Source organism: Lontra canadensis, unplaced genomic scaffold (genome assembly GCF_010015895.1).
Source record: "Lontra canadensis isolate GAN:19392208 unplaced genomic scaffold, GSC_riverotter_1.0 scaffold60, whole genome shotgun sequence".
Classification (NCBI taxonomy): Eukaryota; Metazoa; Chordata; class Mammalia; order Carnivora; family Mustelidae; genus Lontra; species Lontra canadensis.
Window position 1 is genome coordinate 7,570,621 of NW_022631054.1, and position 23,422 is coordinate 7,594,042.

Below are 23,422 nucleotides of genomic sequence, written 5' to 3' on the forward strand. Positions count from 1 at the left end.
TACAACCCATGTGCCCCAAGTCCGCATTTCCGGCTCTGGTCTCTCGCTCCACGCCCTTGAGTGTGTGTGCCGAGGCCCGAGGCCCGAATGGAGCTCCTCACCCCACTTGTCCCCCCAGCAGGGTCTCCTGTCTCTGCTCACTCACCGCACCTTCATCCGCCTGGTGCCCTAGCAGAACTAGGAGGGTCATTCTCCTTCCTTGTCCCCATTTCCAGATCATCACCAAATCCTGCTTCCTGAAACCTCCATCCGTCCTCTTCTCTTTGGTGCTGTCACCCTCGTCTCTCATCTGAGTTCTTGTGGAACCTTCTATCTGCTTCCCCCGATCAGTCTCACCCCCTCCAATCCCTGCTCCACACTACCCGAGTGGTAATTCTGAAACACTTATCACACCATGTCATTCCTCTTGTGACACTCTTCAACGGCTGAGTGTAGATGGCAAATAGCGTTTCTTAAGGGAACGTAGCTGAGAGGTTGGGAGGTAAACCGTTTTCTGCTGTGCGACCTCCAACTCACAGCCTCACCTCTTCAGCCTCCAAGCATCTCTCTCTCTCTGGGGTCATCCCCAGAGAATCTGGAACCAAGCTCCTGTCAGACCCTCTCCCTTCCACCCCTTTGCTGTGGCCATAAGTTTGAGGTCCCTCACCTTGTGTGCTAATGTCCTCCACCTCCTGTTGCAAACTGAGGCCCAGAGGGTAGTATGGCTTCGGGGGTCCAGGTGGACTTGGGTTTAGGTCCCTGCCTTATGACTTTGGACAATCTAGTATACTCTTCTTTTTGTTTTTGTTTTTGTTTTCCTTTTAAATAACAGCTTTATTGAGCTCTAATCCACATACCATAAAGTACCTCCTTACCACTCAGTGTTTTTTAGTATATTCCCAGAGTGGTGAGGTCATCACAGCCTGCCTTTCTGAGCCTGTGTTTTCTCGGTGATAAGCCCTTGGGTGATTATGGTACTGCTCTCACAGGGTGGTTGCGAGAAGTAATTAAAAAAAAAAAAAGCATGGAGAGGGCTCGGCACAGTGTCTGGCCAATAGGAAGCCCTCAGCCAGCAGGAGCAGTTTGGGGGTCACACGGTGGATTGGGGGGGAAGCTGATGTTGGCGTGAGACCCACAGTCCCCAGCAGTGCCATCCTCGCTCCCCCTGTGCTGGGACTATCCCTGGAGTGATTTCAGGAAGGTATGGGGGTGGGGTGAGGCCTGGAAGACAATGATGGCAGTTGTTTAAAAAGCCAGGAGCTAGCTAATCCCTGAATCAGCCCCAAGCACAGCTAGCTGAGCCAGGGATTCTCAAAGTGTGGTTCCCGGAGGAGCAGTGTCAGTATCACCAGGGAACTCTGTAGACATCCGGATTCTCAGGTCCCTCCTCATACTTACATTCTAGGAACGAGGCCCAGAAGTCAGTATCTTGATAAGTGCTTTGGGGGGATTCTCACACCAGCTGTAGTTTGAGAACCATGGATCTAAGCAAATTGTCTACCTGTTCAGTCCCTCATCCCCTTGTGGCCTTCCTGGGGGTGGTGACGGCGTGGGGGTGGAGGTGCAGAAGGGTCGTAAGGAGTCTCGAGCTAAGCCCAGCCGCGGAGAGTCAGGCAGGCAGCACCCGTGTATCCCAGCTCTGCCTCCTGGGTCGGGCAAGGGACAGCCCGGGCCCCAAACTGCAGCCAGATGTGATGGGCAGAGATGCTCCAGAAAGTGCATGTCAGTCTGACCTCTCTGTTGGGGCAATGACAGAGAGCTCAGGCCAGCCAGCTCCTGTGTCCTATCTGTACTGGCAGAGACAGAGACATTGGGTCCCCAGATGGGGCTGGAGACAATCCTTCGTCCTTGTTTGTTGCATGAATAACGCCATATGCTAATTCTGACAGAGAGAACACACAGATTCACTGTGTGATTTGGAGCAAGTCTGTCTCTCCCTGGGCCCCCTTTCTTCATCTGGAAGATGGGGATAATGATTCAGGTGCCTGGGACACGAGATGTTCTCTATCACGTTCAGTGTATCTGTTCCACTGCATTGAGTAAGCCTCTGGGGTGGAGAAACTCCCATCCAGTATAAGAGCGCAGGGGACGTGAAGCCCAGGGAATTTTGAAACAGTGTCTATCGCATGGAGCTGGTCAAGGTCAGAGACCTGCCTTCTCTTCCCTTCTCAGAGAGATGCCAGGGGGTCCAATAGGTCAGGAAAGGATGAGCTTAGAGCTTTGGGAACCTTCTCAGTGGACACAAACTGAGGGCTTTGCTGACATGGTGTTTTAATGTTTGTTTCATGTGAAATTTCTGCTATTCGTTTACATAGTCTATAAAAAAAAAAAAGTAAAGCAGAGCAAGCAAAGAGAGTGGGGATGGGGCCACTGTTTTGGAGAGGGGGTGGTTGGGGAAAGCCTCTCCAAGGAAGTGATGTTTGAACAGAGACCTGGTTGAGTAAGAGAGCAGTAAACAGGCAGAGGAAGCAGCAAAGTCAGTGCAAAGCCTGGAGGTGGACATGAGTCTGATGTCCCAGGAAGGCCATGGAGCTCAGGATGGTTGGAGCGCAGTGATGGAGGGGAGGGTCGCAGGTCTGCGAGGGGGCGTGGGGACCAGAGCTTACAGGGCCTTCTTGCACACGCGGAGTGTAAGTTTTGCTCTCCAAATAGGATGGGAAGTCAGGAGAGAGTTTTGAGGAGAGTGATGATTTCCAGCTTTGCATTGTAGGAAGATCACCCCAGTTGCTATGAAGAGAGTGGGTCGCGGTTGGGCCAGAGAGGAGGTGGGAGGTCAGGCGGAGGCGAGATGGTGGCGGCTTAGTCAGGGTGGTGAGCTGTGGTCTGTCCAGGGATTTATCCCCAAGGTAGAGCCAACAGAAATTGCTAAAGGACAAGAGCAGAGAGTGAGCAAAAGAAAGAATCCAAGGCACTCTTAGATACCCGGCCTGAGCCCCTGGCGGGCAGGTGGTGTCATTCGTGGAGATGGGGAGATGGGAGGGGAGCGAGATTCGAGGGCAGGTCGAGTTTGGTTTTGAACATGTTTGGTCTGAGAGGCCACCAGACAGCCGAGAAAGAGACGCTGAGTGGACAGTTGGACGTGTGAGCTGGACTCCCCAGGGGAGAGGCTACCACACTCGGACACCTGCGAAATGGCAAAGGCTATTGTGGTAAAGAGGCAGGGACAGGATTAAAGGTGGCTCTGTCTCTGTATGTTTAAAGAAATGCATTTTAAAATTCCTGTTAGTTTGCTATCACTCCTGTTTATTTATTTTTAAATATTTTATTTCTGTATTTGAGGAAGAGTGTGTGCGGGAGGAGAGGGGCAGAGGGAGAGGGAGAGAATCTCAAGCAGACTCCACGCCCAGCTCGGAGCTCCCGTGGGGCTCCATCCCAGGACCCTGAGCGCGTGACCTGAGGAACTCAACCAACTGAGCCACTCAGGCGCCCCTACCCCAGTTTATCCTAAAAAATAAAAAAATAAAAAATACGAGGAAGTGCAGATAAGCAAAAAACCAAAAAAAAAAAAAAAAAACCCAAAACCAAAACCAAATCGCTCTTAATTTTGCCACCAGAGACAATTCCTGCTGACCTTGGTATGAATATAAAAAAATATCTATATTTAAGGGGCGCCCGGGTGGCTCAGTTAGTTAAGTGTCTGCCTTTGGCTGAGATCATGATCCCAGGATCCTGGGATGGAGTCTCACATCAGGCTCGCTGCTCAGCGGGGAGTCTGAGTCTGCTTCTCTGTCTCCCTCTGTGCTCACTCTCTCTCTCTCAAATAAATAAAATCTTTAAAGAAATCTGTATTTTAAAAATTAGGATCCCATTGTCCTTCAGATTTGAAAATCTGCTTTTTTCATTTAACCCATTGTGATGTGTCCATCTTAAATTTCTGGAAGCCCCAGCAGAAAGCCCTTAGTGTGGCCCACTGTCCTGAGGACGTGAGGTCCGCTGAGCAGTGGGACGGAAGGATTTCTGTTCAGGGCTGGGGTGAGGTGAGGGCCCATCAAGATTTGGCAGCCCTTCCCAGGGAAGGGGGCTGGATGAAGACGACCTCAACGGGGGGCCCTCAGTCCTGAGACCCAGGGTCAGGGGCAGTACCCCTACCTGGGACCTGATGTGGCTGCTGCATTTTTCTGTGGTTAATTATTGAACGTGAGGAGCTGGAGCTCTCCCCCTGCTCTCCCTGTGCCTTCTGTCTTTGCTGACTCAGCTCTTGCCTGGAACTGGCCAAGGAGGCCTCCTCCTCGCTCATTCATTCAAAACCCTTTACCGGCATCGGCGTCGGCTACCTACCTCCTCTTCCCTGGGCATGTGCTGCTGGCTTGCAGCGCTAAGCCTGCCCTCCGAGCAGCCTGGGAGCCGCTGCGCCAGAAGGGGTGGAAGCCCTTCCCATGTCTGTCCTCCCATCGGCTCCCACTGGACAGATGTGCAGGCGGGCTCAGAGGAGGTAGGTGACTGTACAGGCTGGGCCAGGATTGGAACCCAAGCCTCTCTGACCCTGAGCCCATGCTCATGTGCCACCGTGAAACGGGAGCACAAAGAAAGCCACGTGGACAGGGACTTGGGCCACCTACACGCAGTCAACCCCCGGGAAGGGGCGTTCTGCGAGGGAACAGGGGTGTGGAGGGCCTGCCCACAGGCCTCCCCACAGCAGAGGGTGAGCAGAGTCTCCGCGGGCCCCGAAGCGGGTGTTTTGGGCAGAATGCCGTGTCAGCAGTCCCAGGTGGGTCGACTCTGGGAACATCTGGGGAAGGCTGTGGGTCAGTTCACAAGGGATGTGTTTCCAGAGCAACTCATTCCCTCCGGAGTCTCTTCCAAAGGGCACGTGCGGTCGGGCACTTCCGTCGCTCACAGAGGAGCGCTTCCACGAGTACGACTCCGTTTCTTTCCCTGCGTCTGCAACCGGTGCCCCTCAGCCTGGCCTGCCTTGCGCATTCATACTCTGTCCGAGGCTGCCAGCCTCTCTCCTCATGCCCTTTCCCCCTCTTCCCAGGCCCCCTGGCTGTGGGGACCCCGTGCTCTAACCTCACCTCTGTCCTGGACATACTGAGACCTTGGGTGAGTCCCTTTCCCTGTCTGGGCCTCAGTTTCCTTATGTGCGCAGCTGGGCTTGAAGGAAGTGTTGGATGAGCTGGGTTACGAAGTTCTCCCCATTTCTGAACATCTCCTTCTGGACTTCCCTCTGCCCTCAAGGGAGTCACAGGCCATGAGGCCTGATTCCCCTCATCATACCCCATCCCCCTCTGCATCCTTCCCCTCTTCCCTGTCCTCCCGAGTCCCCTTTCCTTTCCGAGTTGTCTCCTTCTTTAATTCCTTAAGAGCCCACGAAGGCAGAAGCAGTTGTCCCCTTTCTGAAAATGAAGCGATGTTCCAGCCACCTTGGCGTTCATGGGAAGCAAGGACCCCTCCCTCGCCCGCTGACCTTCCCTGGCCCCTCAGCTGACCTCTGGGCGACTTTTCTTCAGACGGTCTTCAAACTGAGCCAGGGCGTGGGGCCACCCCTTGTGAGTGGCTGAGCCCACGGGCGCCTCCTGACTCCTGACCGTGGGACCCTGAGCCGGTCTCTTTCCACCACCAGCCCAGACAGACCGGCCACCCACCGCTGAGCGGCCCCTTCTCTGAGCGGCAGCCAGCAGCGAGGGCATCTGAGAGAGTGGTCGGTGTCTGTGAGCTCCGTAGCCCAGAGCCTGGGGGCTTCTCCCGCTGGCGTCTGGCACAGAACCACAACTCCAGGGAGCTCTGATTCTGATTCTGCTTTCCAGCTAATTCTTCCCAAATCATACTTCTCACCTCCCTCGACTCCGCAGCCCCTTCCCCCACCCTTGCCTGTCCCGTCCGTGCAGCAGTCTAACCCTCTCCCTGCTGCCGTTGCAGATTTTTGCTGGTCTTCAGCTGCCTGGTGCTGTCCGTGCTGTCCACTATTCAGGAGCACCAGGAACTTGCCAATGAATGTCTCCTCATCTTGGTGAGTGCCAGAGGCCAGGTTAGAGCAAGGCTGTGTAAGGCAGCCCCTTGGGGCTCAGGGCGGGGGGAGAGAGAGGCTTCTCATACTGTGGCTCAGAGAGTGGCTTGCCTGTGGCGCTGTGCTGTCTTCCCTGAGCTGGTGGCTGCCCCTTTCTGGACTTCATGTCCTGCTTTCCAGCCAATGTTGAGGGACCTACTGCCGCTAAGCCAGGTCTGCTACTGGGCCCTGAGCAGAGGTGAATAAGCCCCACTCCTTCTCAGGACCCAAACTGCTAACTCAACCCTTGGTGTGATCCCCCCCCCCCCGCCCCAGCTAAACAGAAGCACCTTGGAAGTGGACAGCTGACACAGAGTCACCCCTTATGTCACCCAGTCAGGGTTACTGAGTTACAGAGTCTGGGATAGCTGGGAGGGGGAGGGCGGGCGAAGAGCAGAAAACCCCACACAGCTGGTGCACAGGAAGTGCAAGACAGGCTTGGGCTGAAAGCCTGAGGAAGGGCCACGTGCTTTCTGGAATTCTCCTCAGGTCCAGCCAGGTGTAGGAACGTCCAGGAGGGGTGGTCTGAGGAAATCCTGGCCCCCCTCACCCAAGGGCTCTGGGCTGGGCCAGTACTGTGGGACCTGGGCCCTTGCTCCTAGGGAGAGGGGACCGGAACTCAGGTCCCTGGTCCCACAGGAATTCGTGATGATCGTGGTGTTTGGCCTGGAGTACATCATCCGCGTCTGGTCCGCGGGATGCTGCTGCCGCTACCGAGGATGGCAGGGCCGCTTCCGCTTTGCCAGAAAACCCTTCTGTGTCATCGGTGACAAGACCTGCTCCCCCACCCCCACGTGCCTGACCTCTGACCCCAAACCCTAGGGTTGACAACCTGACCCAGACCCTGGCTGCTGGCAGATTCCACGGACCCTCCCGATCACCGCCAACACCCCACACCCTGGCCCCAGAGCCCCCCTGCCCCACATGGGAGCCTGACCCCGGGGTGGCTTGGCTCCCCGGCAGGGCTGTGACCTCCCCCTCTCCCGCCCCTGCAGACTTCATCGTGTTCGTGGCCTCGGTGGCCGTCATCGCTGCGGGCACGCAGGGCAACATCTTCGCCACGTCCGCGCTGCGGAGCATGCGCTTCCTGCAAATCCTGCGCATGGTCCGTATGGACCGCCGCGGCGGCACCTGGAAGCTGCTGGGCTCTGTGGTCTACGCGCACAGCAAGGTGTGCAGCGGGGGAGGGGCAGGCCAGGGGAGGCTGGGGACCTGGCAGGGGCCCCTGTCACAGGGTGCATCTCTGAGGCCACGCCTGGGCTGGGTCCGGGATCAGGGCTTGAGGTACCCACTTGGAAGATTCTGGGTTCGTGGCCTCCGCGCAGAACAGAGTGGGGAGCTAGGGCGGGGTGTGTGTGTGTGGGGGGGGGGTTGGAGCGCTGGGCGGGGGCGGTGGGTCTGGGGACTGAGGTCCGAATGTGGAATCTGCAAGGTCAAGGGGGTGTACCCTGAGTTTTGGGGAGGGCTTCGCCCCCTTCGGGAAGGGGGGATGGCTGGGGAGGGTCGTGTAGAAGGGAAGAGCTGGGAAAGGAAAGCGGGCAGAGCCAGTGTCTGAGAGGTGGGGAACCTTTGTCCCCCATTCCAGAACACCTCTCTCAGGTCATTGTGGGAACCTCCCACCTGCCCACCTCTGCCAGGTGGCCACAGCGTGACTCACTTTCCCAGGCCCCTCCCCCTCAGCCCTCCTAATGTTGCCACCCTTGCTGCCCTCGCAGGAGCTGATCACCGCCTGGTACATCGGGTTCCTGGTGCTCATCTTCGCCTCCTTCCTGGTCTATCTGGCCGAGAAGGATGCCAACTCCGACTTCTCCTCCTATGCCGACTCACTCTGGTGGGGGACGGTGCGTGTGGGTCTGTACAGGGGCTGCCCTTCTTCCTGAGACCCTCCCCTGTGTGACCACTGTCACTCTGACTGAGGGTTGAGCGAGCCTCTCAGCTAGGGCCGGGGCCCCCTGTGACCAGCCCCTGTGTTAGCCTCCAACCTGCCCCAGTAGATCTGCTTGTGGTCCATCTAGTTCCCTATACCAAGCCCCTGCAACCTTAACCTTGACCAGCACAGGGCAGGGAAGGGAACTAGATGGACCACAAGCAGAGAAGGGAACAGTTCATCTATGCCCCTAACCAGCCCCTGTGGATGACCATAAGGTACCTCCTCATGATCAGGCTTCCCCCTGCCTGTGCCCCAACAAACTCTTGTGGGTGGCTCCCGAGACCAGCTCTGAGGAGTCTGTAAACTCTTCGTGTCCCCAGATCACACTGACGACCATTGGCTATGGTGACAAGACACCGCACACATGGCTGGGCAGGGTCCTGGCTGCCGGCTTCGCCTTACTAGGCATCTCCTTCTTTGCCTTGCCTGCTGTGAGTCCCCCTGCACTTAGGATCTCCCAGCCTGGGGGAGAGGGACCTGGGGGCAGAGCCTGCTGCATGGATGGGGAGGGGAGAGCTCAGAGGGGTGGGGATGGAGACTTTCTCTTTGTGTTGTCCCCCTCTGGCCCCTTCTCCCAACCACACCTCTTCCCCTAGGGCATCCTGGGCTCTGGCTTTGCCCTGAAGGTGCAGGAGCAGCACCGTCAGAAGCACTTTGAGAAGAGGAGGATGCCTGCAGCCAACCTCATCCAGGTACGAGACGCCCGGGAAGCCCCTGGAATGAACTGGTGTGTCATCTCTCTGCTGACCCAGGTGTCCCAGTTTCGCAATTGTGACTCCACTTTGAAGCTCCGAGAGCAGATGTGACTTCTCTGGGGTCACGTGCCAGATCAAGGCTAGAGCTAAGATGCTAAGTGGGACTGTCAGAAGCTTCCCTTGTGCCACATGCCGAGTTCAGGCCTCATCAGAACTGCTCCCACTGTCCTGCTCCAGCCCCAGCTCTATGTGGCTGGCAGTGGAGTGGGGCCTGGGGCCTCTTGTCCTGCAAGTCAAAGGCTGTGCAGTCATCAATAAGCCTGCACTGCTCCCACCACCAGTGCATTCCCCAAGCACTCACACAAATGAAGGTGGTAACTATAAACTGAGACAAACACCTTGAAAGAAAGAATAGTTCCCCGAAGAGCATTTAATGGGGTCCTGGTCTGATCTGACCTTGCGAGGGAACTCTGGGATGATGACCCTGAGAAACTGATGCTTCAGTTGAGAGCTGGAAGACTGGTAGGAGTCAGCTAGGCGAAGAGGTGAGGGTGGGTGGGGGAGCATTCAAAGTAAGGGAATGGTATGTGCAAAGGCCCTGTGGTAGAAGGGAGCTTGGTGTGTTTGGGGAACTGGAAGGCAGCTAGTGAGACTGGAACAGAAAGTTCAAAGAGTATACAGTGGAAAGGGTTGGGTAAGTGGGCAAGGCCCAGACCCGAGAGCCGCACAGAGGAGTTTAACACTTTCCTAAGAGCAATGAGGAACCACTGACAGGTATGAAGTAGGCGGAATGGATGACATGATCAGATTTGTGTTTTGAAAAGAGCTGAATGGATTGGAGAGTGCTCCCAGTGTATGTGGGAGATGTTATGAGGCTCTGGAAACTGTCTGGGCAAGGTGGGGTGCTGGACTGGCATCGGCAACAGTTGAGATGGGAAGAAGTGGGCAGATTCTGTATTTTCAGGAGGTGAAATCCGTGGCATCAGGAGTGAGGGAGAGGGTGAGGGAGGTGCATGGCAGGTGACTTCCCAGGTTTCTGGCTTGCCCAACTGGATGATTGATGGCCCTCCCCACTGGAGGGAGACCAGATTTGGGGCATGAGGAATGTGAGTTCAGCGGGAGCACAGAGAGCGTGCTTGGCCTCAGCGCCCGAGCGGCAGTGGTGAGGAGGCAGCTGCACATACGGGTCTGCAGCTAAGAGGAGGGGACTGTGTGGGAGCCATTGCACCTGGACAGCCATGAAGCCCAGGGCACGGATGAGCTCGCCCAGTATGGAGAGCAAAGACGGAGGAGGGAAGATGGTCCAGGACTGAGCTTTTAGGAACCTCAGCATTCAGTGACTGGGCACGCAGAGCTGAGCCAGTCAAGGAGACAGGGGAGCGAATAGAAGGGTGGAAAGAAAACCAGAAAACCAGGCATGTGTGGTCTCAGTTTCCCCCACGGCGCTGAGACCTTTTGATAGGGCATTGGGTGGGAGGGAGGCAAGGGCTCCAATTTGGGGGGCCTCTGTGACTCAGCCCTGGCTTCTCTCTAGTCACAGTGTGTGTGAGAGCAGCCCCTAGGGGAAGTAGTTCAGGGAACACTGGCATATCCCACCTTGGCCTTCTCCCAGCATGCCACTCTCTCACTCCCTGATCCACGTCTGACTCAGCCCCCCCTCTCCTTATCTCTCCTCCCCAGGCTGGAATCTCCTCCCCATCCCTGCTATCTCCAGCCACTAGCCCAGCCTTTCCTTCTCAGCGTCCCTTGGGGCACAATGGCCATTGTCCCCTGGGAGCTGGCCTTCCAAGGGGGCATTGTAGGGCCAGGCGGCTGGCACTGTCCATGCCAAGAGACAGCTGGTATTGTGGTGCCCATAATTAATGAGACAGCTCTGGCAGCTGCTCTCCAGCTCAAGCCAGGGGACTAGGCAAGCAGGAAGTAAAAATATTCCTGTCCTAGGAGGGTGCCTGGCCAGTGAGGTCAGCAGTGGGTCATCCTTAAGGACAAGAGGAACCCAAAGAAGGGGGGCCTCCAGGGCTTAGTTAGGCTTTGTCCGTGCCTCCCTGCCCTCCCTAATCACCACACTCAGAGTCCCTCCTTGGTTCATCTTCTTACTTGGAGGGAGAGGGACAGTCCTTCCTCTGGTCCAACCCTCATCTCTCCTGCTGCAGAGGAAATCCTGCAAGATGCCGGATTTCCCCGGATGCTGCGGGGTTGGCGGCTGATGCTCTTCCCTGCCCTCTTCAACCCTGTGGGCAGTGACAGGCAGCTGGGAAAGATGAGGTGGGTTTATTCATAGTGGGAAGAATTCACTCAGTGAAGTATTTATTCCCCATACCTTTGCAGAGCTCCTACCACGCACCAAAGGGCACAGTGGTGACCAAGACACAGCTTAGAGTCTAGGGGCAGAGAAGGACACGGCTCAAACACAGGTTGAGTAGCTACTTCCTAGCTGTGGCACTGCAGATGACAGGAGTATTGAACAGGGAGCCCAGTATATGGCACTTTCTGTGGGCCAGGCACTGTGCTTGGCACTTAACAGACCATTTGCCCTTTGCACCATCACATCAGGCTGGTAGGTAAGTAGCACTGTACCCAGTTCACAGATGAGGCCAGAGGGACTCTGCAGCTCTATTGCATGTGCCCCCACTAATAAAGGACAAAGCTGGGACCGGAAGCCACGCCTGCCTGATGACAGCGCCCGGCTCTGACCTTAGACCCCTGGCTCTGATGCCAACCCGCTTGCTACCTTGGGGAAGTCCTTTCTCTCGAGGCCTCCGTTTCTGTCTGGCCCTGCCCGCAGCGATGGAATTGGAGCTGGCCTCTGGCTCCGGGTCTCCTTCCGCTGACCCAAGGACTGGTTCGTCTGAGGGCAGAGAGCCTTCGCTGATGCCTTGTCCCCCACTTCCCTCATGCGACAGGCTGCGTGGCGTTTGTACTCCACCGACACGAGCCGGGCCTACCTGACGGCCACCTGGTACTACTATGACAGTATCCTCCCATCCTTCAGGTAGGCCCTGATGCAGGGGGACATGGGTGGGGGGCAGTCCCCTGGAGGACAAGTGGTTGGGACTTGGCCCTGGAGGGTGGGAGAGGGGGGACAGCTCTGTAAATCCCGTGTAATGCACAGCCCAGAGCGTCTTCTCCCCCTATCCGCTCTGCCCCGGGAAAGTGGTGGATGCTGGACACAGGGTGCGGGGTGGAGCCCTGCCCGACCCCCCAACCAGCTGCACCCCGGGCTCTGGAGCGCTGGCAATCTGCATGCTAGCCCGCAGTGCCACCCTATAGGGTGGCTGCCAGCTCGTCTCCCTTCTTTCTGAGCCGAGGGCCGCGTTAGCCCCTGCCGGCCTGGCACACCGTGGCTCAGGAGAGAACACACAGTATGGGCAAGACTGTGCACGCCAGAGTTGGGGGCAGGGGCCCAGCCCAGCACCCTGGCATGTGAATAGGCCCCTACTTTTCTGGGCCCTAGGGCCCAGAAGCGGGTTCATCCCTCTGGCCCAGGTCTGGGGGAGGGTATTCCTTGGGGTGGCTGCATGCGGAAGTTAACTAATAACCATCACCAAGGTCTGTGTGGTCAGGTGCCTGGCCGGGCCCTTGGGCAGGGATGAAGACCACAGAGCATGGCTCGGAACCACGGGCAGGCAGAGAATCAAGCCCAAGGCTGGGCGAGGCTGGGCCGGGATGCTGTGCTCAGAGCTCCCGTGGGGGCCTTTTCCCTCGTTAGATCTCCAAGAGCAGTTGTGTGATCCCGCTCTCCCTTCCACCTGGCTCCCCTCCCTGCTCCCTCCCAAAAGCCCCCACCTCAGAGATAGGCGTGGTGGTTGGTTTGGAAGGAGCCTCCCTTTTGGGTGGGGTGGGGGTAGCTCTAAGGACTCAAGGCCAGTCACTGGGGACTGGGGCAGGGGCTGGTGTATGTGAGGGGAAGGGAAGATTGGGGGTCATATTGGGTCCTCTGGTAAGAGGGACAGAGCTTGGTTTAGAGATTCTAGGTCCATGGGCCTTCAGCTCCTTGGAGCTCAGCTTCCTTGTGCATATAGTGGGAGGCAGAGGAGAGATAGAAGAGTCCTTCGGTTACGGAAACAGGAAGTGGCCTGGAGAGTAAGAAGCTGAGCCCCAAGTCTAGTTTCCCAAGAGCCCAGTGGCAGGAGTGGGTGCTAGAAGAGTGGGAAGCTGGCCTAGCTACCCTATCAAATCTCTCTCCTGCGCCTTGGTTTCCTCCTAAAATCCAGTCAGGTCTGGAGGGGGAGGATTTCAGGGTGGCTGCTGACCTCCAGGGAGGGACAGCTCCATGTCTAGGCACTCCGCTTGATGAGCAGAGAGTAGCTTAAATTCAAGCTCCCACTTGCCGCCTTCTGAGGATGCCCTCAACTTGTGCCCAACCTGCACAGCTGTACTCGGCAGCCCTGAGGATTTCCCAGGAACTGAGTGCAGAAAGAGAGGGAGGAAGGTTCGTCTCCCCCACCCCCCATCCTGCTGGTTCTGGCTTCGGGTGTCTGCTGAGCACCTCTAGAGGCAGAGCCTGGCAGGATCTGAGCACCAGAGCTCCATGCCCACCAGGTGAGCAGGCGGTGCCAGGGCCCTGCCTGCCGCTGATGGCGCCCTCTCCTGCAGAGAGCTGGCCCTCTTGTTTGAGCACGTGCAACGGGCCCGCAATGGGGGCCTACGGCCCCTGGAGGTGCGGCGGGCGCCGGTACCTGATGGAGCGCCCTCCCGTTACCCGCCCGTTGCCACCTGCCACCGGCCGGGCAGCGCCTCCTTCTGCCCTGGGGAAAGGTAGGGGCCCCCTGGGGCCACCACCTCCTCTTGCTTCTCCTTCTCCTTTTCCATTCTTTGTCTCACCCTCTCTCAGACCTGTGTGCAGCCACCATGTGGGTGTCTGGGCCTGTTCTGGGGACTCCCAGGCCTTGTCATGAGGCCTGGGCAGTTGTCGTTGGATGGCCTGACAGGTACAGACTGAGAGCCTTCCTGGAGAGGCCAGGCTGGACTCACCTGCTTGCCACCTGTGGCGCTAAGGGTCTGAGTGGGGGAGATATCCGCACCGTCCCTTCCTGGCACCTCCTCCATTCATTCCCTTTGTCCTCTTTCTTTCTCTGTTTCCACATCCCCTCACTCTTCCATCCCTGCACCCCCATCCCTCCCGGGCAGCTGGAGAGAGGAGGAGGCCGCTGGCCACAGGTGCTTACGGCTCAGGTAATCGTGGGCACCATTCTGGGGCGCGAGGGCCGGGAACCCCCTCCCCCAGCATGTTCCTCTAGAAGGGGCTCGCCACTGAACTTGCCTCCTGGGAACAAGACGCCAGCTGGAGAGAGAGCTCTGTGACTAAGAACCGCTGTAGGACCTACATAAACTCAGCCAATGACTAATGCTCTTGTCTTGTGTAACCCTCGTCCACAGCTTGGCTAATCCCAGAGGGTCCTCTTGGGATTCTCCCACAATGCCTTTCTTCCTTACTGAGGGACATTTTGCTGCTCCTAACAGTCTTTTTCCCCTTGACCTGTCTCTCCTGGAGCTCTTGCATCTTGAAAGAAGAAGAAAGAACAATGCTTACCCCCACATAAATGTTCAAAGTAGTGGAATTTCAGGCATTTTTGGAGAAGGGAAGCTCACTGACTCACAGTATGGGAAGAGGGCTGTTTCTATAAAGGTATAGCTTTGAGGTCAAGGATTCAGTTCCCCCTGATTCCTCCCTTGCCCCCTCTCCATCTCTTTGTTTTGTCTCATCTTCACACATCATCCCTGAGCAGCCAGGTAGACATCTGGGCCTTAAGCCTCAGGTGCGATTCCGAGCCCTGGGCCCAGAACAGGGGAAGGGAGAAGAGGCCAGCCACGCTGCAGTGGGAAGGAGGCAGTGTGGTGAAAGCTGGTCTCTGACACCTGAGGCTGTGTGTCCTTGAGAAAGTTACTGAGTCCCTCTGGGCCTCTGGGTCCTAGGCAGAACATCAGCAGTAGTTAGGCTGATCAGGGGCTCTGGGTTCTCCAGGCTGCAAAGGCCTGGGGAACGGGGTGGAGGGGGGTGCGGTGGTGAGGGGTTGGTGCAGAGGATGCTGGGAACAGCATTTCTTCCCTGTGATTGGTGAGGGCATCTCCAGCCAGGAGCTGAACAGAAGCAGGGAGACCGGGTGGTCCCTCCAGATGAGGGGCTGGAGAAGGGGAAGCATGACTGGCCAGGCCAGGCTGGGAACTTCCTAGAAGAGAGTCCACGGTATGGCCCTGGGGTTGGATTCTCTGTCCCTGCCTGCAGGCCCTTCAGTGTTACGTCCCCCTCCCTCCCAGCCGCCCCCGCCCCCCAGCCCAGGCACAGCTTTTATTTTTGAGCAACCTTGCCCAGGGCCTGGGCCCCTGCTCTCTGGAGATTCCGGTCTGCTCTGGTCTCACCTGGCCTGGATAGGAAGGCACTGAAAAACGAGACAAACCTGGAGCCCAGCCTGTTTCCTACCCATAACTGCTCTGGGGCGGTGGGTCCCCAAAGCCTAGGACCAGATGACTGCCAAGGGCTTGGCATTCACTAACCCCCACCCTTGTGTCCGTCTGCCCTGCATTGTCTGTGTGGCCGGGGCTCATGGTGATGGTGGTGGAGTGTCCCTTCTTCCCAGGCACCCCAGGAGTTGGAGCTGTGACTTCTAGGACACTAGTTAGCAGGCTCAGGCCAAATGGCCATATCCTTACTCTCGGCTGTCTGGGTCCTATGGGGTGGGGGCTCCGAACAGGACTTCCCCCGCAAACCCACACCCACGAACACATACACACTTCCGCTGGTTGGCCACACCCTTAGTGGTGCGCGCGGATGGATCCAGGCTGAGCGCGCGCCCGGGACTACGAGCAGCAGGACTTCCTGGGGGATGGCATTGCCAAGGCCAGCACTGCCCCTCTTTGGGGTTATTCCATGAGGCGCTAAGATGATGTTTCTCAAGGCTTGGTCCACTGACTTCGTGCATCAGCATCTGCGGGGTGTTCGTTCCAAAATGCAGATACCTGGACCTCTCCCCAAGCCCACAGAATGAGACTCTCTGGAGGAGAGGCACAGAACTCTGCATCTTTAACGTGCTGCCCTGAAGATCCTAATGCAAATCTTGAGAAGGTCTGCCTTCTGGGGATGTGGGCTGGAGGGTGATTTGGGTAGGGGTTCTTCTCTCCCAGCAGCCGCAGGAAGCCAGCCCCATCCCGGCAGCTCCCCACGCTCTGTCCGCCTGTCCCCTTCCCACTAACCTCTGTGTCTTGTTCTCAACTTCCAGCCAGATGTTTAGTAATAAACGGAGTTTCTTTCGGATCCACGCCAGCTGGAGACCGAGGTACCCCCTCGCCTGCTCCTCCTGTCCCCACTCCTCCTTGCCCCACCCAGTTCGGGGGCTGGAGAGGGGGACAGGATAGGCCAAGGACAAGGTGCATGTGCCTGCCGCCTGCCGTCTGCCTTGGGGCCCTGATGAGCCTCGTACCTTCCTGGGGATGCCCCTGCCAGGTCGGGGGGGCATGGGCTTGGTGCCCAGTCTGCCAGGAGGGACATCTGTAGGACACTTGGGATGAGTTCTGGCTCTGCTGCTGACCTGCTGTGTGATCTGGGTCATGATGCTTCCCTTCTCTGGACCTCATTTTCCCATCTGTGGAATGGGCAGATTGAACTAGAGGCTCTCTGAGGGTCCTTCCCACTCTGACTTTTGCCCAGCCTTGGGCTTAGCTTCCTGGCTTCCCACTGCCCCCTCCTCCTCCAACCAGGGACCTAGCCGATGCCTGAAGGAGCTGGGATTGGCCCTCTTTCACTAACTCTAGAGCCCAGCTCGGATAGCTGCATCGCCACCACGTTCCAGGCCCAGTGCTAGGGACACTGGGATGAATAAAAAAGGTGGCGCCTGGAGACTTGCCAAGAGCGAGTGCTGTCCAGTGTGATGAATTCAGTGAAGGGAGGAGGCAGAGGGGGTACAGAGCCAGGGTCAGGCCCTTCACCTAGAAGAGGCCCGAAAAGGAGTGGACGTGAGGGAGGGCATCCCAGGCCAAGGAAGCAGCGTGCATCACGGTGCATCACGGTGAGGAGGCAAGAGAGGGCACAGCCACGGGAGAGGAGCAGGCAGCCCAGCACGGCCAGATCAGAGAGTGCGGGGTCAGGAGTGAAGTTGGGGGCAGAGCTGGGTCCTGAAGAACCCCAAAACCCCATATGAGTGCCATCCTCTAGGCCCTGCCTGGCAGTCTGGGCTCCCTGAGTCTTGGGTTGCCCAAAAATGCTTTCAGAGCCTTGTGGGTTGAGGGGCCCGTAAGTACATTGGTGACAGAGCTCATGGAGGCTCATCCGACAGGCAGTGCTTCTTAGGAGCTAGCGTTCTGGAACCAAACCTGGCCACTGTTCGCTAGCCACCCTAAGCGCCGGGGGCCTCAGTTTCCTCAGATGTAACACATGGAAGGTAATGGCATCTGCTTGGCTCAGAATGTGCCTGGCTCAGAGGGGGTGCTGTGTAAATGGTCGGCTTTGTTCAGTGCGGTACGCTGAACAGTCAAAGTCTTATTTTTAAAAATAGCTTGGAAACCTTGGCTGAAGGAAATGGGGACACACCTGAAGGGTTAAGCCAAGGAGTCTCTGGGTTAGACCCGCCCCTTTGCAAGATGACTTGAGCTGTGTGGGCTTGAGGGGCAGGAAGGGCAAGGCAGGGGCAGAGGGGCCGGTAATGAGGCTGCATCCACAGTCCTGAAGAGAGGGGCTGTACACAGCATCAGAAGGGGTAGGCTGCCTCGTCTCCCCATGCTCTTGGCCTTTGGTAGCAGATGGAATCCTTAAAGTCATTTCTTGTGGACGTGAGCACAGGGGTTGACCAAGTAGGGCAGTTAGAGGGCAGCTTGTGTCCAGAGCTTACCCTCTGCCACAGAGTAGCCTCAGTTAAGCCTAGCCCATCTGTGTCCCAGGTACGAACAGACTCCTTAGACCCGTTTCTTAATCTCAGCCCCAACGAAGTCCGGTTTTGGAGAACTCTTCATTGATTGGGATGGGGGGGGCTGTCACATGCATTATTTAGCATCGTTTAGCAGCTTCCCTGGCCTTGGCCCACCCTGCAATGTGACAACCAAAAATGTTTCCAGACATTGCCACAAGTTCCCTAATGAGCAAAATTGCTGTCCATGGAGACCCACTGCCCTAGACGCTGACCGCTAGTTCCGGAGAAAGAACAGTGTCTAAAGTCAGAAAAAGCTGGGTGCTGATCCTTGCTGGATCCAGAGTGGCTCTGGGACTTTGGGCAGGTCACTTTCCCTCCTTCCCAGGCTGCAAACTAGGGATGGTAAATGTGGAGCCCACCCCACAAAGCGGCCGAGAGAGAGCTGCAAGGGCCAAGGCTGGTCAGACAGGACCGTGCGCGTGCTGCGGAGCCCGGGACGGGAAGGAGCTCTTCCGACGTCCACTGCGTGCCAGGTCTCTTTCCATTTTGTTTGAGCTTTTAGGCTCCAGAGTGGCTGACGTGAGCCATTTCCTGGGCCTTGCCCAAGGAGCTGGAATCCAGGGCCACCCCTGGGAAAACAGTGCCTTCTTACATTGAAGAGGAGCCCAGGGCCTCTGGCTGGCTGGAAAGTTACAGAAACCCACAAACCAGGCTGGAAGCTCCTTCAACCATCGCAGAATCAGAGCTGGAAAGGGACCTTTCAAGACCTCTAGTGCAAGCCTCCAGACCCCTTCTTCCCTAAGTCCTGCTGAGAGCAAGCTCAGTCTTGCTTGTACACTTCTCATGACAGAAAGGTCACCCCCTTCCCCCAGAATGTCTTTGGAGTGATGTGCTGGGCGCAGAGATCCGGAGGTCCAGGCCCTTGTCTATGTGTCAGGGCCTTCTCCACCCCCTCTTTCTCTCCCCTTCGGAGGAGTGGAGGACAGAGAGAGGGGTTGCACGGGCCGGGCGGGTGGGGGGTGCTTGCCAGCATGAGGAGAGCCCGAAGGAATGGCTCTGCAGAGGAAAGTTTGGGAGAGCCAACCTCAAACTTTGGTTGGAATCTCTGGGATGTGTTGAGGGGATCCTGGGCCAGCAAACAGCATGCTGGATTGTGGGGCTGCCTAGTCCTTCCCTTCTGATAGCCTCAGGGCCCCAATCCATGACCTATAACCTCTCCCTTCTAGAAGGGCAGAGGCCCCTACTTCTAAGGATGGCCCTACATCCTGGCTGCCTTCCCGAAGGTGCCCCTGGTTTCGAGATCTTCCTCAGCACCTTGGCTCTGTACCCTGTACCCCATGCCCAGGGCATGGGGAACCTTAGCTCCCACCCGGTCCTGAAACCAGAATCTGTCCTCTGGTCAACTCTTGATCTGAAAGTTCCTGACAGTAGGTGACACAGTCTCCTCCCCCAATCTGTGCCTCACCTCAGGCCTCCTCTAAGACTGGCTGGTGCTCTCCTGAGCCAGGACCCTTGGACATTTAGGGTGGAATGGTCCCAACCTGTCTGTAAGCCACAGCAGGGGGGCAGTGGTGACAACCCAGGGCACAGGATGGGGGACATCTGCATAGGTCCTACTCAGTGAGAAGGTGGTCCTTGAAACCCTTGGACACAGAGTTACTCTACCAGGTATTGGCTAACTAGGGCCTGTCCTGGGGAACCCGGGGCCTCCCCAAGGTTTGGAGACATGGTGGGGAGTCGGGGTGTGGGAAAGGAAGTCTGAGCACACCCACAGACACACACATGTGTGTTCCTGTGCACACAGACATGTGTAGGTGATGCCGAAATGGGGGTTCGTTAGACAGTGGGGGGTGAGGAGCTGGGATGGTCAGCGTCTATTCAGGTAGGTCTAACTCAGGCAGGGGAGACCACAGAAGAACGGGTTAAGACCTTCACTGGGAGGGTGGGCACCAGACATGTCTGGGGCATATATGTGGGCCCAGCAGCTAGACCCACAAGGCCAAGGCCCTCTGCAGCCGGCACGTTGCACCCCCGGCGGCCCTGTTTATGCTGCAAAACTGGACCAGGTCCTAAAGACTGGGCCTGACTGACCAGTGTGGGATCAAAGAGCTCCAGCAGGAAAGGAGGAAAATATACACTGAAACATATAGACACATTGGGACCTGGGTACTCACACTGTCACATGTGTGCGGGCACGCACACACACGCACACACACACCATCAACTCCGCACAGCTTGCCTCTGCGTACAGCGAGCACTTGGAGGCCGTTCTGAGTGTGCGTGGCCAGGAGAGCCTCTCCATCCCTTGGCAGCCTGTCTGTGCCCAAAGGGGTGGCCACTTCCACCCACCCACCTGAGCCAGGCCCAGCTCTCCCATCCTCCTTGTCTGTCTCTGACTCCCTTCTTGGGTCTCTCTCGCTCCTTCTGCTCTGACATCTGTCTCTTGTGCACCCCTTATCTGTCTGTGCGATGTGGGGTGGGAGATGGGGGTAGGGAGGGGATCTGCTCAGACTGACCTGGCATCAGCTTCCCGTAGGGGTCAGGGTCCCCCTCGCCACACCCTTGTTCCATTCCAGGAAGTCTCCACTTGGTGGAGAATCAAAACCCAGTAGCCACCCCCAAGTCCTAAGCCAGCTATGTCCCCACGCACACCTGTCCCCAGCTCTGGCTGACTTGGCTCTCTCCCCCACCTGACGTGCCCTGCCAGCAGCCGGATGGGCATCAAGGACCGCATCCGTATGGGCAGCTCCCAGCGACGGACAGGCCCCTCCAAGCAGCACCTGGCCCCTCCGCCGATGCCCACCTCCCCAAGTAGCGAGCAGGTGGGCGAGGCCGCCAGCCCCACCAAGGTACAGAAGAGCTGGAGCTTCAATGATCGCACCCGCTTCCGGGCCTCCCTGAGACTCAAACCCCGTACCTCTGCTGAGGGTGAGCCCCTGGGGGCCTGGGGCCCAGGACCTACCTGCTGTGAAGTGGAGGGTGTTGGGCAGGGACAATGTCTGGGCTAGTGGTAGAAAGATGGGTCTAGTCCCAGCTCTATACCTGATGGACCACCTTGGGGACTCATCTCCTGGTCTGTGAATTGGGCATCACAACACCTGCTTTGCTGGGCTCCAGACTGTTCAAGAATCAAATGAGAACGCAGAGGGTGGCACTCAGTAGCGGGTAAGAGTGCAGACTTTGGAGCCAGGCTGCTGGGGTTGAATCCTGGCTTTGCCATTTATTGGAAAGTTACAGAATCCCATAGACCAGTCTGCGAGGTGTTGGTCTATGGGAGTCTGGGCATGGCTGGTGCCCAGGGCCTCTTCTTCCCTACCCCAGAAGCTGCCTGGTCTTCCACCCTCTCCTTCCTCAAGGACAGCATCCCCTCTCCGTGCAGTGCGCCAGCCTGGGAGAAGTGTTTCTCTCCCCTGGAGAGAGAAGGATGTGCTCCCAGGGCCTTTCCTTGCAGCAGAGCTGGGCATGGGAGCCAGCCCCTGGATCTTCCTTCCCTCTCGGCTGGAGGACAAGACTGTGTGTGTGATTATGTGCAGAGGCCTCAGGTCCCTTTTCTCAGAGGCTCACTGTCCTGGTGGGACCTGTGGGGCTTCCTCCAGGGCTGTGTAATTTGTGTAATTTGCTGCAGGCCAAATCAGATGCGCCCCCAAACCACTCCCACTTACCTGGCCACCAGGCAGATTCTTAGCCTGACTGGCCAGAGGGCAGATGGGTGTGCGGGAAACCACGATTTTCCACCCTGGGTAAGGCAGCCAGGGAGGCAGGAGCCTGATCTGCCTTCTGCCCCCAGGAAGGTTCTGGACCCTTTCTGAGCATCTGTCTCCGGATCGGTATCTCTAAGGGTGGTTCAGCAGGTGGTGGTGGGGGTTGGGAGTGGCTCGTTCTGCTGCCACTACCTGGGCCCCCTGACTTTCCAGAGGGCCCCTCGGAGGAAGTGGCAGAAGAGAAAAGCTACCAGTGTGAGCTCACAGTGGATGACGTCATGCCCGCTGTGAAGACGGTCATCCGCTCCGTCAGGTGAGTCTGAGGCCTGAGGAGCCCCCCCAACAGTTCGTCTGCCACCCCTTGCTGCTCCCCATCTGGGGCTGCCCTGCTGGCTAGGCCTGGCCTAGCTCCCAGGCAGGCCAGCTGCTGCCCGCCTGGCACCCTTGGCTGAGCTGGCTGGCGGGGACCCTGGAGTGTGGGTGGGGTGGGAGGTGGCATATGGCTCCCAGCAGGGTTTGCTCATCCTCTTCACGTCTGGAGGGCTGCCCACCGCAGTCCGTCTCCTCCACCCGCAATGTCCTCTCTGCGTCTCAACCCCCCTCCCCCCTAGACAGGCGCCTGCCTCTCCCTGCGTCTGTCCTATGTGCTCTTTCCCTCCAACTCTGTGTCTCGGTTTCGTCCTCCTTTTGCTTCTCTGTCTCCAAGTTTCTCTCTCCTTGGGTGTCTTGACCTCAGCTTGTCTGTCTCCCTCAGGACTTCCTCTAGAGCGGTGCTTTTCAAACCACAGGTCACAACAGTTTGAAATCAACTTAGTGAAATCAGTGTAGTGGGCCACGGTCAGTATTTAACAACAACAAGAAGGAACAGAATAGAAAATAGCAGAGCGCATTCCCTCATAGGAAGGGCAAATAATGTTGATGAAACCTACATTTCAGTTATGCGTGTGTGAGTGTGTGTGTGTGTGTACTGGTCTCTGATGTGAAATGTATTTTTTTTTAAGATTTTTATTTATTTATTTGACAGAGAGAGATCACAAGTAGACGGAGAGGCAGGCAGAGAGAGAGAGAGAGAGGGAAACAGGCTCCCCGCCGAGCAGAGAGCCCGATGTGGGACTCGATCCCAGGACCCTGAGATCATGACCCAAGCCGAAGGCAGCGACTTAACCCACTGAGCCACCCAGGCGCCCTGTATTTTTTTTTTTTTAAGATTTGTTTATTTGAGAGAGAGAGAGAGAGAGAGAGAGAAAGAGAGCGAGCACAAGCAGGGGGAGGGGCAGAGGGAGAGGGAGAGAGAGAATCCCAAGCAGACACTGAGTGTGTGGAGTCCAAAGACTGCGGGGCTGGATCCCACGACCCTGAGATCATGACCTGAGCCAAAATCAAGAGTCGGATGCTTAACGGACTGAGCCACCCAGGTGCCCCATAAAATATATTTCTTATGGTGGGTCTTGGTCAAACAAGTTTGCAAGCCCCATCCTGCTGGCTCTACTGGCTGTCTCCCTGCCTTGACAAGAGTGGGCCAGAGTCTCCTGAGCCCTTTGGCCATGGCTCTGGCCCCCAAGATTATTGGTGTGGATTCTTGGCCTAGACTCTGTCTCTGGCCTGCAGCTCTAGCTCCAGAAACCTCGGGGTAACCCGAGGCCTTCCAGGCTTGCCTCCTCTCCTCTCTGTCTGATGCATCTACCCACAAGCCTCTTTGTTTTGTGTTCCTTGTAAGATCAGAGTCAGCTGGGCCCCTCTCTGCTCCCCAGAGAGTTTGAGTCCTCTCCCCACCCCCTTTTTACACATGTTGTCTCTCTCCTCCAAGCGACCAGCTTCTGGAACACATCGCCTGAGCCGCCACATGGCCCAGGTCAGGTCTCCTTGGCCACCCCACGGACCCTTCACCCCCAGCATGCCCCAGACCTGCTCTTCCTCCCCTGTTCCCACTTCAGACTGTGGTACCACCACCCACCCCATTGCCTAAACCATGGGAATTATTCTGGACCCAGACTCAGAACCCTGGAAGTTCCTTTTAGTCCTGAATTGCTCCCAGCTGCCCACTCCCAGATCAGGCCCCGCCCCTGGGTCTGGTTTTCCTGCCCAAGACTCGGGCCTCCGAGCATTGCCCAAGCAGGCAGGCAGAGCCATAGTGCTAATGCAGAGGAAAACCTTCCCCACCACCCCTGCCTCCCACTAACCAATCTCTGTCAGAGATTCGGGGCTCTTCCGAGTGCCTCCTCCGCCTGCCCACCAGTGGCCTTTTCAAGGTCAATCTCTTTCTCTTCTTATATGCTGCCCCACCTCCCCCC

At 57.2% G+C, this 23,422-nt stretch overlaps 1 protein-coding gene across 4 annotated transcripts in view; it reads left to right on the plus strand.

Annotated features, from left to right (window-relative positions):
* The window catches only part of KCNQ4 (potassium voltage-gated channel subfamily Q member 4), a 44,988-nt gene extending 23,421 nt beyond the window's left edge, over window positions 1–21,567 (plus strand). Inside the window, exons 1-11 of one of the 4 annotated variants that reach the window (XM_032877427.1) lie at window positions 4,337–4,411; window positions 5,839–5,929; window positions 6,605–6,731; window positions 6,961–7,136; window positions 7,681–7,806; window positions 8,216–8,326; window positions 8,492–8,587; window positions 11,494–11,582; window positions 13,187–13,348; window positions 20,138–20,358; window positions 21,345–21,448. In XM_032877427.1, coding sequence (XP_032733318.1) covers window positions 4,356–4,411; window positions 5,839–5,929; window positions 6,605–6,731; window positions 6,961–7,136; window positions 7,681–7,806; window positions 8,216–8,326; window positions 8,492–8,587; window positions 11,494–11,582; window positions 13,187–13,348; window positions 20,138–20,358; window positions 21,345–21,448 — 1,359 coding nt within the window. In that variant the 5' untranslated portion in view covers window positions 4,337–4,355. Of the gene's footprint in view, window positions 1–4,336; window positions 4,412–4,707; window positions 4,835–5,838; window positions 5,930–6,604; window positions 6,732–6,960; window positions 7,137–7,680; window positions 7,807–8,215; window positions 8,327–8,491; window positions 8,588–11,493; window positions 11,583–13,186; window positions 13,522–13,720; window positions 14,699–20,137; window positions 20,359–21,344 lie in introns of those variants that run through there. The other 3 variants (XM_032877426.1, XM_032877425.1, XR_004385003.1) reach the window with 3 other exon arrangements.
* Window positions 21,568–23,422: the final 1,855 nt, after the last annotated feature.